The 16,409-nt window shown below is 29.3% G+C and overlaps 1 protein-coding gene across 9 annotated transcripts in view; it reads left to right on the top strand.

The window, feature by feature from the left end:
• Positions 1-16,409, top strand: part of AMPdeam (AMP deaminase) — a 253,902-nt gene that overhangs the window by 173,576 nt on the left and 63,917 nt on the right. For all 9 annotated transcript variants that reach the window (XM_075367433.1, XM_075367427.1, XM_075367432.1 and 6 more), the window contains one exon: positions 10,226-10,400. In XM_075367433.1, coding sequence (XP_075223548.1) covers positions 10,226-10,400 — 175 coding nt within the window. The remainder of the gene's footprint in view (positions 1-10,225; positions 10,401-16,409) is intronic.

The following is a 16,409-nucleotide window of genomic DNA, read 5'->3' as shown; positions in this document are numbered from 1 at the left end:
ATAAAAATAATTATTAAATAGTTTCAACTAAGAGTCATTTGCAGATAACAGATCATAATCTTATAGGCATCGGGATATCGCATATCTCTAATGTGACGCATTCCAGTACTATTAAAAATGAGAATAATATGAGTGCTATTAAAATTGATTATCATAAATTCACTTCCCTTATCGCTAAAGTAAACTGGTGGGATGTTTATATGCATAACGATGCATCAGCAACTTTTGATATTTTCATTAAAAAATTTACTGAAATTATAAATGAATCTAAAACACAGTTAGTCATACAAGGTAAGAAATTCATTATACAAAAAAACAATAGCGCATCCTAATAACTTACATTTAATTAAACATTATAAAACATGTAAGACCATCATAACGTAAAATTAAGATTACATCGGCTAAACAAAAATACTATGATAGCATGTTTGACAGATGTAAAGCAAATTCTAAAAAGTAGTGGGAAGTAATTAATTCCTTAACCGGTCAAAAAAGAAACGATAAAGTTATTGAACTAAATAATGGAAATAATAAAAATATCTCTCAACCATTTCAAGTATCTAACATATTTAACAATTATTTCATAAATGTTGTAAGTGATTTACGTAAACAATTAAATGAAGGTTGTAATGATATAAATAATGACCTAGCAAATATAAAATGTGAAGTGTCATCAATGTTCATTGAGCCTGTCCTTAATGCTGAGATTGAAAATATTATCAAAAATCTCAAAAACAGTAAATCCCCTGTTATTGATGGAATAAGTTCAAAAAATGTTAAATTAGCAGCAGATCATATATCACATGTCTTAACCTTTCTTGTAAATATAAGCCTCCAATCTGGGAAATTCCCAGACGCTTTAAAAAAATCAGTAGTAATACCTGTCTTTAAAAAAGGAGATAAAAACTCTGTTACTCAATATAGACCAATATCTCTATCTTCTCTATCTTCCCTACTCTCTATCTTCTCTAAAATCTATGAGAAATGTATGAAGAACAGATTAATATCATACCTCAATAAAACTTCTTTTTTTTAGTAAAAACCAATATGGATTCATGGCTGGGAGCAATACTGAAAAGGCGCTCTTAAATTTTGCTACCCAAGTATTTCAGGGCATAAATGATAGCAAATGTGTGAGCGGTCTATTTTTAAACATAACAAAAGCTTTTGATTGTGTAGACCACAATATCCTCCTACGCGATCTGTGGATAAGTAGAATTAGAGGTGTTTCATTTGATTGGTTTGAGAGCTATCTGATCAACAGGAAACAGTGCGTGAGAATAAAAGGGTGTTTAAGTAATTTTGCTAGGATATAATATGGAGTCCCACAAGGATCCGTATTGGGAGCCATACTATTCATAATATATGTAAATAGTGTCTGTTTGGCCCCGCTTAAAGGTAATGTATATGCGTTTGCAGATGATACTGCCTTGTGTTATGTCCGCAACACCTGGATAGAAGTGGCTGAGGACATGCAATCAGATTTGGACACACTACGGTTATGGTTTTCAAATCATTATAAGAAAAAACTTTGTATATCAACTTCTGTTTAAGGGGGAAAATAAAATTGCCACTTACAATAAAATATAAATGAAAAAAATGTGTGATAAATAAATCCGATTGTGTAGAATGTAGTGAGATCAAACAATGTGATATTTGTAAATACTTGGGCATTGTGTTAGTGGTGTAACCTGGAAGAATCATATTGCGCTAGTAAAGCAAAAACTATTAAGCTATCTTAGGATATTTTATTTTTTAAACAAACTATCCCCAAAAATAACCATGAGAAAACTTTATTTTGCTATTGTGCATAGTCGACTAGACTACACCATCAGCTGTTGGGGAGGAACTTATGTTACAAATTTAGATTCCATAATCAAAATTAAAAAAAATTTGTTAGAATGATAAGTAAAAAAAGAACTACGGATCATTCTTTGCCAATATTTAGGGAATTGTCTATATTACCGCTACGTTATTTATATGTTTATAAAGTAATGAAAATTTTCTTTATCAGAAGTGTCATAGAGAAAGTATGATAACCGAGTATGAACTTAGATGTAAAAGAAATTTATATGTCCCCAGAGCAAATAAGACGAGTTATATGAAGTTCTTTTCAAGTACTGCTCCTAGATTGTATAACATACTTCCTAATGATATAAAGACGAGTAGGAACCTAAACACTTTTTTAAACCTATTAAAGACAATGACTAATTAGTATTGATGACGCTGAAAGTATGTTCCATATAATTACATGATTTATGATTATATATATAATTAATTATAATGCTTTATATTATTGGTCTTAACATAGTAATAGATTTTTTACATATATAACTTAATGGGTAGCACCGGATGAAAGTTTTATTGGAATACATAAATATTTGACAACGATTGATCTTCTCTATATTTAACTGCAGAAAAGATAAGTTTCCGCCAGAGTAAATCATGAATTGAACCAAACCTAATTCTCCTATATAAGATAAAACTGTTTCCTTTTTGTCCCCTTACTCTAACTAAACAGATTAATATAAAAGGGATGGTGCCACAAAACGGGTAAGACCCTTGTGGATACCAAATCTTTCATCTTTTACAAAACTCACTTCCAGTTATAAATCATATAAATTAAGTACAATTAAGTTAAGTTAAGTAATAAATATTAAATTGTATTATAAAACAATGTTAAATTAAGTATTATTAAGTTAAGTAATGAATATTAAATTGCATTATAAAACAATGTTAATATTGGTTCTAGACTATGAATACATAACCTTAGAGTACAATTATAATTAGTATTAGGATTACTCCATTAATTATTAATTTTGTAAAAGTGAAAGAAATAAAAGAATTTGAATTTGTTTGAGATATGATTTTCATACAATAGGTTAGTTGTGTTATATTTGCCTTGTTTTGATACTAATCTGTTATCAGTAGGATAACCATAAATATTTTGAAACAGTATTCCTCCTGAATAACGTCCTAATTTTTATCCTTTGATATTTTTTAAGTAAATGATTCTCTGCAAGGAAGTTGAAGAATTTTTCAGGAATCTGAGGACCTGATAAAAATTTTTCAAATCTTTCTTATAAAGATATTGGTAATATTTAGTACGCTACTTTTTCGGTAAGTTTAGTCTTACATTAAAAAATTTCAACAATAATTTTTGCCAAATGATGCGTAGAAATTATTAATATTTTAATAATGTATTCTGTTTAATTGAATCATTTTTGTTTTGAACTTGAACAGTTGAAATTTTTGTTAAGGACTCTGTAAAAACAACAAAAAAAAACTGTATTTATACTTTTTATTTGAATTTTTTAAATTCCTGAAGTACATGAGAGACCATTGTTAAAAGAGTATTTATCTGGCTTGTTGAAGTAGGTTGTAGGAAACCCACCAAACTTCCCTTATTACCTGGTGTGGCTTAATTGCTTTTCTTTGGAATGATTGTGTCATTTTCTGTTGTGACAGATTTCTCATATTGTCAGATCAACTATTGGCATTTGGTTGTGACAATAGATAAAAAACGTTTTTAAGCAACACCTTCAAGATTGACTCATACAAATAAAACAAAGTAAGAAACTATTTAAAAAAAATTATATTAATGTAAAAAATGTTGAAACAGAACACACCACTTGAAATTTCTGTGAAATGATAAGTGTAATGTATTACTTTGTTGAATGAGAGTTGATCAGTTTTGGTGTGAAATCTAAATTCAAAATTTTTCATATTATATTTTATTATTTTAGGACCCAATTAGAAATATTGTAGATTATATCGTGTTGGAAAATTTTATTAACAGTTTAAAATTTTTTTTCATTATCAGATTTTTGTAATAATCATGTATGAATGTATATTCAATTATTAAACTCTTATTCGTCTTTATTACCTCCTTCCTATTTGTGCCCATTATGATATTGGGTTTAAGTCCATCTCAATCACTCATCTTGCATCATTTCCAATTTTTTCATTTCTCTAATCCTTCCCCTTCTCTCATTTCCCAACTATGCAATATATTCTTCATACAATTACATTAGTTGTCCTCAAGCTCTACATATCCATATTCACATACTGTTTTACTTTCCTGCCATCATCACTCATTTTCTGTACATGTCTCGGTTATCTCAACTGTTTTATACCCAATCTCATTTTAATATTTTTCATTCCAATCTCTTCTCTGATCACTTTTCACTTTTCACTTTTCATTTTTAATGTTTTTCCAGTAGTCTAACGCTTTATTTCAATAACTTGCAATTTATAAAAATATTCTGATTTACTTTACCTATTTTCAGTTACATACAATAACATCGGTTCAATTACACTGATATATAAAATAGAAATTTTTTTAATGTTTCATTAAATGTGACATTTTTCTCTGCATTTTCACTGCGTAGATTACTAGATAGATCATGGATACCAGTGTTCGTTGTTGGTTGGGTTTCAATTAATCACATATCTCAGGAATAGTTGAACTGAGACTGTATAAGACTACACTTCATTTACACTCATATCATGCGCTGAAGTAATGCCTGAATGGTAATTTCCAGGGGCTAAACAGGAAAAAGAAAGATTACAAATTTTTAACTAAAATCTTTCTATCACCTCAGTGTAATAGAAATGACACATTAAAGGTCTATAAAAATTAATATAACTAATATTATGGGACTTCCTTACATTAAAAGTTCTTAGCAGATTTTCCTTTTGTAGGTAGCCTCAGGAACACCTTGAAATAAAGTTCAAAAGTAATCAGCTATTATTATATAATCCATTTGCTTTTTTAATGTTTTTTCCAACAATTCCTTTGTAGAAACGTTCACCTTGTTCATCACTTTCTGTTACCAATGTTTTGGCAGGAAAAAATCAAGATGTGAATACTGGAAATGGATCTTTAGGGACATATTATGTCACAAGGCTCTGCATGAACTTATCAGTTTATCTACTATAGCCTGGTAATTTTGTGATTATGAACAACACCTAGAAAATTTTGGCTAGTGTTGTTAAATCCACTAAGCAGCGAGTTCAACATTGGTCAAAACCGAGTTAAACATTTCATCTTTGATTGATTCCCTTACTTGTAGGCCAACAAAAATCCCTTCATTAATTTTAGGTCCTCTTACTTTTGGGAATTTCTCACTTATGTACAAGAATCCTTGACTATCCTTCTTCATAGCTTTTACAAATTTTTTTTTATTAATTCCTAGTTTGGTATGAAGGGGGCAGTAGAAACATTTTTTCTGGTTTAACTAGATGTTCATGAAATTCAGGAGTTAAGCTGTCACATTTCTTCCACTGTTTTGGTATATAATATTGATGTCTAGTTCGGCTATCCCACAAACAAATAAAAGAACAGTATATTATTTCCTAACTGCATACCTAACAAAAGAGCTATTCTTTTAATTCTTCACCCGTGTGCCAACTGTGCGTTTTATAATTTACTTCTTTAATAACAATTTTCATAACATCATACGTTTCTTTCATATTAGTAACATAATGGATTGGTACAGAAGAATATTTATTAGTATTGTGAAACATAACTGCTTTTAAGCTATACTTAGAGGAATCGATGAAAAGGCAACACTCCTTTGGTAAAATGAATTAACTTTTGTAATGAAAACTCATCTTCATTTGTTCAGTAAACTAAGCAGTTTTCTTCAGCCAAGTATTAAAAGAAATATTTCTGTTGTCTTCAACGGCCTGAGAGATTTTTGTATTTTTTAAAGTAAATTCCAACCTTGCAGTCTTCAGCCTAAAAGTTCAGCTTGATTTTGTGATAAGGTTAAATTTCTTAACAAATCATTTAGCTCACTTTGTGATATAAGATGTGGCTCACTGGATTGTAATTCAAAATCTAAATTGTGATGGTCTTCTTCCTTACCCATTTCTTCATTATGTTTTCATGAAACAAGTTCTCAGGAATGTAGGGAATCGAAATAGATACACTGCGGGATACAGGTCTGAGTGCAGATGGCAATGAAGGATAGAGTTGAGGATAGACTTCTTAGAGATTCCAAGCACATTAGTTAAAGAGAAATAATAATCAGCTAAGTGGTCTTTTGGTTCACGCCAAACCATAGGGTTAACAAATGACAAGTCCTTTTGTTTGTCTTTTAGCTGTTCTCTTAACTTGACCGCACAGTTACTACATATTATATTAGGAATCTGTGTCTTATCCTGATTACCGATTTTACAGTTAAAGTACAATTTATAAGCTTTTTTAATTAAAAATGTAATGGTTTTTGTTTTATGTGATTTTATAGTAAACTCACCATGCATCTAACAAAATCTGTCCAAATCATTTACACACTTATGAAGCATTATAAGACTTACTGTTCAACCACTTAATGCAGTTATCACACTGACTGATACCATAACCAATAACAAAGCCAGCAATGCCAATAACAAGCTTTGTGTTGTTTTGAATTGTAGATATGATGAATCTAATAGAGTTAAAAATATATACTGAGCACATAAATATAAAGTAATCATATAAAATAAAAACGTTTGTATATCATCATAATCATATATCAATAATTTTTTAAATTTTAAGTTTTTGAATTTTTCAGAAATCTATGATGGTGAAAATATTTTGCCTTCAGATTCGTTTTAAGCGTTAAAAAACAGATTGGTTTCTTGTATCACATAATAAGAAACAAAGATTGTATTTATCATTGTTATTGTTAAACACTCTGTTCTTAACACTTTGTTTAGTTCTTTTTTCCCCTGAAAATAGTATTATTTATAACTGTGTAGAAAGCTCTGGCTCCTTTGGTAGTTCTGTCCCTAGCTCTCTTTTATAGTTTCCCATTTTCAATTAGAATGTTACAAGATATTTATATGAGTGTGTACCTTCTTTCCTTTAACATTTGTCAATTTTTGCAAGATTTAGCTGAATGCTTCTTTTGTCACTATCTCTGACCATTCCAAAATTGCTTTCTGTAGCTTATTATGTGAATCTACAATCAATACAGTATCATCTGCAGACAGAAACACTTGGGCATTTTTAGTTTTAATGTTTTAAGAATAAATGAGACTTTTTCCTCGTTCTTCTTTTAAAAATTTTATGAATCACATCTATCACCAGCACTGAGACTGTCTTTCTGTTTAATTCAGTTGGCCATTTACTCACCACTGCTTCTACTTTTTCACTTGCAGCATATATTTACAACATTTATCGACTTCTGTTGGTCACTTTTTTGGTATTTGTTGTAAAGCATTGAATTTAGGACATTGCAGAATTTATATCTAAAAAAGGCCAGATACAATTTCTTCCCTTTATTAAAAAATTTGGAACAAATTAGTCTTAAGTGAAATGTGATCATGTGTTTGCCTATTGGCTGTAAAAGCACAGTGCTCTTCTTTAAAAATCTTCCATTACCTTTCTTATTTGTTTTTTTAATATCTGATAAAACGCCCTTTAAATCAACTAAAAATAAACATAATTTTCAAAACTCCATAATTTTAAAAGTTGGCTGAAGATCTTTTTTATGCAGAGGTGTATAATTATTTTCTTTTCTCAGTCCCATGGAAGTTATCCATGGGAGTTCTTATATTTGTTGTAGCAGTTAAGTTTTAGTGAACCCACCGGGTTGGTTTAGTGGAGAATGCGTCTTCCCAAATCAGCTGATTTGGAAGTCGAGAGTTCCAGTGTTCAAGTCTTAGTAAAGCCAGCTATTTTTACACGAACTTGAATACTAGATCGGTGATAGATACCGGTGAATACTAGATAGATACCGGTGTTCTTTGGTGGTTGGGTTTCAATTAACCACACATCTCGGGTATGGTCGAACTGAGAATGTACAAGTCTACTCTTCATTCACACTCATACATATCATCCTCATTCATCCTCTGAAGTATTATCTAAACGGTAGTTACCTAAACGGTAGTTATCTAAACAGGAAAAAGAAAGTTAAGTTTTAGTACTTTCTAACTTTATCTCTGCCTCAGTGTCATACCAATCTACAGCTCGCTTATTTCTCAATTCACAGATACTTTTTTTACTTCTTGTCTTGTTATTGTAGATGTAATGCCAGTCACTTCTTCCTGTTCCCTTCTTCTCATGTTGTATTCCTCCTGTAATAAAAAATCTTTTAAAATTTTCCCACAAAATTCCTTATATGTGTTCCATATATTCCATGTGCACCTACTTCACATTTGTCACCAACTCTCCTTTACTGTTCATTATACTGCTTACCCACTTTCTAAATTTTCTTCTAAGAGTTTTCAAGGTGGCCCAAAATTATTATCATAATTCTCCTTTATCTTAACGAAGTCTTGCCAGGATCTTGCCTTTGTCTCTTTCACAAATTTGTTTCCCCGTTCCTCTTCTCCACGTATATCTTCCATTTATCAGCATTACTCTTTCTCGTATACATTTTTTGTTCCCCTTTTCCCCCTTCACCTCATCAATCTGCTACCTAGTTTTCCTCTTATATATACTTACCTTCATTCTTCAGATATTAACTGACATTCAAGATAGTTTCATTCATTCAACTCTATAAATCCTAAAAATTCATGATATCCAACATTAGCTTTTCTACAATTTCTTGGTTATTCTGTAAATTCAGCTGCCTTCTTATAGATTTCTCTGTAATCCTCCTTTTCTCCTTTTTACCCATTACTTTATTCATTTTAATACTCTTGAATACCTTTTCCTTTGCTGATCTATTTCTTCTGAACTTTGTATCCGCAATCAATAGTTCATGATCTGTGTTGAACTTTACTTTCCTTAACAGCTTTTACATCCATAAATGCATATTTTTGATTACTAATAAAAATTGTATATATCTTGCTCAGTGAAAAAATCAATCGATTTGTTTCCATTGTTATTTTGAACAGTATCACTTGCCTACTTACTGATCATGATCAGCCTACTTACTTAGCCATTGACTACTTACTGATCATGATCTCATTCCCTATTCTTCCTTTAAAATCTTTCACAATAATTATTTATCTACAGCCCTCCAGCTCTGCAGCTTTCCTGTTGTGCAGATCTTGTCAAAATCCGTCATTCTTTTTGACCAAAGCATCATCAGTTGAGCCATATATTTGTTTGTTAGATTATTATTTCTGTAGCAGGTCTAAACCCTATCTTATAATTCTAGAGTTGACAGCTTTCCAGTCTTACATCTGCCCATTGTAATTCCCACTACAATTTTTTTCCTTCAGCCCCCCTCATTATGTTTACTCATTTAAACAATAACCTTCATCCAAACTATTCCCACCTACATCTTTTTTTCTTGTCTCAATAACTCCCAATACATTTAACTTATATTTCTTCTTTTGCTCATTAATTAATTTTCACCTATTTAGGAAAGAAATTTAATATTTAAACTGAAATATTTCAGTTTTCAAAAGTTGTATTATATTCTATATCCTGTTTCACATTTTGTAAAATCTGATCATTTCTAAGGCTAATATTTTTACTGGAATCATCGATATCCTGTGTGGGGAATCTGCCTAATGATAGAAGATTAGGTGTAACTTCCTTTAGGATCCCTAATATCCCTGATAGTGGAGGGTTTAATCATAATCCTCACTTCATGATTGCTATCATTTAAGTGAGTCACTACTGCTTTAGATGTCCGAGATGTTAGGATTATCGGGTTGTGAGGATAAACTGAGAATTGAATCCCCAGTCCCACAATATTTATTTGATTGCTAACCTAGATTCCTTCTGGTTTGTTACCCTGTCTTCTGTTGGGTTTCTCGGTTTAACAGCATACATTGTTAATTGTTGGAAGGAATTTAAGTATGAGAAACTAGAAAAAATCTCTTCATGTTTGATTTGTTCTATTGCAAGTGTTTTCTCTACTGAACTGGATCTACACATCACGATCCAGAACTTTGGTTTTGCCAGAGCCAAAGCATCCCCTGGGCCAGTTCTCAGGGCCCATATATAAATCAGTATGATAAAATTTTCTAATAAAGAACCTCTTTTTGGAACTCAATTGCAGCATTTTCTTCTTTTGAGATCTCCATTGTAAAAGCCTACTTTTATCATAAATCTGTCATATTATTTGTTCACTGAAAAAAAAAAATATATAGTTCTTTGCTTAAAACATGAAATTCTGCTGAAGAAGGTGGTGCTAATATCTTAAAAAAATCCTTAGAAAGAATAAGTTTCATTATTTTGAAAGTTGAGACATTTAATAAGTTTAAAGTGGTGTTGTCACATTTCATCACGATGTTTAACAATGCAAAAATTAATGTAAGTTTTTATTTTATTTAGGTTGCTCCAGAAGATTTACAACAAGCATCTAGATTACTTATAGAAGCAATTCATATCAGAGAACGTTATATCGGGATGTCATTACAATCGTTTCCTTCAATTACAACTCGATTTTTAAGTTCAACTCCTCATAAACATAATTTTTTTGAGCATGAAGACAGAAAAACGATTGAAGGTAAATTTTTTATATTAATTTTTTATTTATTATTTAACTATAAATTTTCACTTTATTTACAGAAATTGTTTTTTATCTTAAAAATTTTCTTTCTTGGTAGCAGACCTTTTTTTGTGTTTATTTTCTTATTAGTTAGTTTTCCTGTTTGTGGTAGTGATTGATTTTTTAACTTTATTATTTTAACCTAACTTTCTTATATTACTTTTTTTGAATTTATGTAAGTTTTTTTAAGTTAGATGGTTTTGTAAACTGTTGTACTTGGTTATTGATAATGCTATTAGAATATTGATAATTAGTATCAAAAGAAAAAAAATTAATTTAACAAAAAACGTTTCTTCGGCTGTAGCGGTAGTGTGGTTGAAGCAGTGAAACAAAAGTTTATAGCTGGAGTTAAAACTGAAAATCAAGTTGTAAGTTACAGCTGTCATCTGTTTAAAAGTTGTTTTTTAGTAATGGCTTTCAAAAGCTAGATAGAAGTTGATGCAGGAATCTGTAGGACTTATCCTTAGCAGATTTTTTTCTGTGTGCATTTTCTCAGAGAAAAAGTTAATTAAATATGTTGTTGCTTTGTAATACAATTGAAAATACAGCAGGACATTTTTTTATACGTCAATCTTTTACTAACAGATACAAAATACCTGTATAGATATCAGATACACACACACATACGTATCTGGTACAAGTGTACTTAGTGCAGCCCAGCACACATGGTAAGTACAAGTATTTGTTAACTTTGTACAGGTTTAAGTAGTTCAGAAAGTAAAATAATAATACAAAAATTTATTTTATTACCTATTTGAATCGAATTGTTTTCTTGTTGGGACTTATGGAGTGTAACAAAACTAAATCTTGTTTTGTGTGTACGGTCTCTGCAGTTTGATTACTAGCAGCTAAACCATTAAATAATTTCATTAAAGTGTTATTATTGTATTCTCTTTACATTACTGTTTTTATGGTTGTGAGTTAACATTTTTTCTTCTAATCAAGAATGATATTTTTCATGAAGAAGGTTTTTGTTTTTCTTTAAAACAAGTCAAATTGATTTTTATTAAATTGGTAATAAAATGTCAATTTGAATTTTTTCTTCCTGATTATTATGAAATGTCAAAGTGAGTAATTGATATTTTTACATCTAAAGTAATTTGTGAAAATGATTCTCTGCTTTTATGATTCTTAACACAGGAGTCGGGTTTTAATTTTATTTTTATTATTGACCTTCAAAAAATAATTTTAACGCACATATTACACGTGAGAATTTATTTTTAAAAAATTTATGACCAAATTGGCTGTTCCTTTGTTCTCTGTAAAACGTAACGTATTTTTTAATTGTTTTTGAAGATGAATTTTATCAGAAAATCTTTAATAAAGGAAAATAGTATGGATATGTATAATTGTAAAAATAATAAAAATAAATAAGCTGCAAAATTTCTTTTAATAGCTTTATGTAAGATGGCTAATTTTCTCAATAGTTAATATTTAAATATTTTATAAATTTACTATTATTAAATACAATAAACTTTTGTTTTATGTTTTCTATTAAAAATATAAACTTGTTCTTGAACTTAAACTGTACTAGAAGTTATAAAAGTATGAGTAGTTATTTAGTGGAATATATTTAATTAGTTGGTTTAATTAACTTAAACCATGTTTAATCATGTTTATCTTCAAACATGACAAAAATTAGGAATGGAGGGGAGTCTACTTTGCCAGAAGTATGAAAGGAGAATATTGTCAAGAGTATTTTACCAGGATTATATTGTGAAACAATTTCAGTTTGATTACTCATGTTTATATATCTTATTTCTATACTTACGCAATTTAATTTTTATTTAAAGAATACAGTTATTAAGTTTTTGTTATACAAAAATATGTTCCTTATATTGGGTTAAACTTATTAGCGTATCATTGTTTTTTATTCTTTTTATTTTGACCTTATACATTTTTTTAATTACATACTGTTCCAATAAGGAATTTCATATTTTGCTGCCAAATAACTGGATTTTATTTTTAAGGGTGAAATTCACTTACTAGATCAAATTCACAATCTAGAATTCCACCCTATTGTAGATTAAATATTTTTGTCATGGAAATTTTCATTCACAATGGAAATTTAACCCCTGTGGATGGAATAATAATTATTTACATTTAGTGTGCAGTACTACAAGCATTGCGTAATTAAGAGATTAGTTGTCAGTAAATTATAAATATTTTCTACATTAATGTATTGGTATTGGATGTTATCCACTTTTTATTTGCATTATTTATTTAATTAAAAAAAAAAAATAATGTCAAATTAATATTGTTTAATGACGTTTGAAGTTTTTATTGATTAATATTTATATTTTTAAGTATTATTTTAAATCACTGTGACATAATGAATCTTCTTTTTAAAATTCTTCCGTTTATTCAACTTTGTTTGAATATATTTATGTTATGGGTTTAATGAAACTGAATAAATTCAAGATTACCAAACAAAGGAAGATGAATCTTATCTAAAACATTTGGGTAAAAAAAAAAGACTTTCAAAATTTATGATCTGCTTGGATATATGAAAACTATCTGGAAAATTTTTGTTTAAATAAATATGTTTCATCTTAACTTTTGATGTAGTTTCATTGTTTTTAAGTTGGATAAAATAATATGTTATCAATAAAAATAAATAAAAGATCTCCGAGTACAATCCTGTTAGAGCTAATTTGGACTGAAATTTGGTTAGGTTCTTCAAAATTTAGTTAAGTAAGTTTAATTATGTTTATAGAATATACTGTCCAAGTTTTACAAGCATGTGTTCAAGCCATTTTCATGTACTCTTTATTTTGTTAGGGAGTAACATCTGGTGTGATTTACTTTTATACCAAACTAGCAGACCCGGCAATGCTTCGCTATTGCGAGATTGGAGTATATATATATATAGAGAGAGAGAGAGTTTAAGTGAACACAGTTGAAAATTTGATAAAAAAATTAAAAACTGAACATTATGGAACTTCACAAATTTTACCTTTCACTTATTCTCCTTCCCCTTTTCCCTTTTCAACTTCTCCCTTTCACCCTTGCTCCCTCATCCCTCTCACAGTTTCCTTTTTACCCTTTCCCGTTTTGCCCTTTTCTCTTTCCACGTTTTCCCCGTTTTCGATTTTCCCCTTTTTCCCTTTTGCCCGTGCGTAAATCATTAGTTTTTTGGTCTTTAGCGGACACACATACGAACATGCCTTTTTGTATATATATATATAGAATAAAAAATCTGTTTATATATTTGTTTGTTTGTTTCATAAATATCTCGACACCGGCCCCACCTAGCGGGTATAGTTTTTGCAAAAATATTTCTTTTCACGTAACTAATATTCATATTCTGAATATGAACCAAATCGGTCCATAAATATAATTTTTCTAAATATCTGAACCCCAGTGCCATCTAGTGGGTCCATTTTTGCAGAGATAATTCTTTCCATGTAAGTAATACGTATTCTGAATATGAGGCAAATCAGACCATATATACAATTTTTCGAAATATCTCAATGCCAGGGCCACCTAGCGGGTCCAAACAAATTCAGAAACCTTCCCTGGCATGCATCCAACCATTCCCCAAAGTTTGGATGAATGTAATGTTAGGAAGGTATAAGAGACATACAGACAGACAAACATTAATTTTTCTATATATATAGATATATAACTTCTCTTTGTCAGAAGAACTGTTCATTTTTGGTTATTTATGCTTTATATTTATGTTCTTTTAAATTCTTGTATGGTGAGGTTTTACCTTCAATAATTGGTTCAGTAAGAATTTATTAATCAGGTTATTTTTACTTGTATCTTTTTTGTGGGTTTCACTGGATTGCAGGATCATTGGGGGGGGGGGGGGATATGATGATGCGCCAATTCCCCAAATTGCACATGCAGTCTAGTCAAAATTTCAGAGGATTGCAAGTCCTCACTTGCAATCCTCTGAAATTTTGACAAGAACCTTTGCAACAATATATTGCACAATCAATAATGAACCTCTTTCTTCTTTGACATGACATTACTGACCAGAAAGACATAATTGCTAATAAGATTGGAGCACCATCTTTTCCACTATCGGTATCCGTTCGTGCCAGTCCACTTACGTTCATATGTGAACTGTTAGGACAAAAGTCTGATTTATATTTGACTGACTCTTGTTGATTTCATTAAACTTTAAGTAGTTGGTGGATTAGATTTTTCCTGTTAGTGTATTCCACTTTAAATTTTCTTTTTTTGTAGGAAATAGTGTTCCTTATTTGTATTATTATTAATAATGTTAATTTCAGCAACAAAAAAAAACAGTTACGATAAATTAGTGTCACTGATTAATTGTAATGTTAAAACCACTGTTAAGAACCAGTTTTCAAATTTTAATTACTTACTCCCAAATATTATCTGAATATCATAATGAATTGTGGTGTAAAATACTATTTGATGAACTGTTGTAAAATATTTATAATGTTTAAAAGTTTAATGCCTGACAGTGTAGCTTTTTTTCCAATTTAATTTCAACCTTTTTGAGTATGATTTCTAATTGATTAGGTATTTCATAGGATGGCTAGAATTGTAAACATCTGATTGATGACAGGATTTTTTAAATATCCTGTTAAAAAAAAAATGTTACATTATTAAACTTTATTTTAGATCTGTTTTCCCATAAATTCAGAAATTTTGACTCTATATCAGTTGATTACTCATTTCATTAATTGGAGTTATTAATTTGATGAAGAAAGAATTATTCAACATTTGTTTGTCTCTAGTTGACATTTACATGTTTCTATAACTGTCCTGTGGCCTTGTTTTTTAATGTCAGTGATTATGCAAATATTCTTTTTGGATTATTATTTTCTGATTTCAGTGTTATTTTTTTTTTTTTTGTGAAATTAAAGGATTCACTTCAACCAGTAATACCGAAGAAGAATGCTTAATTCCCAACATTTGAGTATAATCAATCTCTATGAATTATAAAGCTCGTTAAGATTTGTTAGATTCAAAGCTCATTGAAATTCATCAAAACTAAATTGTTTCATTATTAGTGTCCACTATTCATGTTTTGATTCCAGTAAAGCAAGCTCCCCAGATATTAAACTTAAGATATTCTGTTTCTAGACAATCTTTTTCTTTTTAGTTAATGGTGATAATAAAATTAACGACAGTATTTATAAAAAGTAAGTGTTCAAATTCCTCATAATATGATTGATGGATTGCATCATCTGTTATCAATCCAGTTTGTGAAAAAAGCATTTTATTCAGTAATCATATTTCCTTATGAATTCAAAATTTTTATTGTAAGAAACTTGTGTAAATATAATTTCAGAATTAATAGCTATTATCTTACCATTCTGAAGGAAAATTGGCAAATTGTTCATGAACTATTTTATTTTTTTTAACATCTTTTTAGGAATCTAAAAAAAATATGTTCTTAGTTAAAAATCAGAGACTTAATAAGTGGCAATATTTCACTTATGTAACATAAATAACATACCGTTTTGTGCTAGATAATTTTTAAGTTATGAATTTTATTAGTCTCGTGTGATTCTGAACAGAGTAGCTGTAATTAGAAAGAAGTTCTGGTAGATAATGGATTAATAATAATAGTTTTTAAACCTGTAAACTAATCTTTACCTAAATTTGGAATAACTAAGCTGTTTTGCTTGGATTCAGGTTGTCAGGTTAAGTGTATACTAGAGTTTTTCTTTGCAATTATATTTCTGACTTTTGTAGTTATCTTCACTTTTATATTTTTTATTTCTACGTGTTGCTGTAAAATATTTAAAAAAATTATTTTTGAACTTCTGTCTTGAAAAAAAAGTTGTTTATTTTTATGTATACCTATATTTTTATAAATGTATTAACTGACAGCATAAGTTTTTTGTATTTTCACAATTAATGGTTGTTTTGTGGAATTTATATACTTTAATTGCATTTTGTTACTGATTTATATTTTATAAAATTAAAAAGTAAATTTATATTTTAATAATTTTATTATACTGTTTCTTTTTAATTACT

The sequence above is a fragment of the Lycorma delicatula genome, chromosome 5 (assembly GCF_047948215.1).
Source record: "Lycorma delicatula isolate Av1 chromosome 5, ASM4794821v1, whole genome shotgun sequence".
Taxonomy (NCBI): domain Eukaryota; kingdom Metazoa; phylum Arthropoda; class Insecta; order Hemiptera; family Fulgoridae; genus Lycorma; species Lycorma delicatula.
This window is presented reverse-complemented; position numbering and strand designations above follow the sequence as displayed.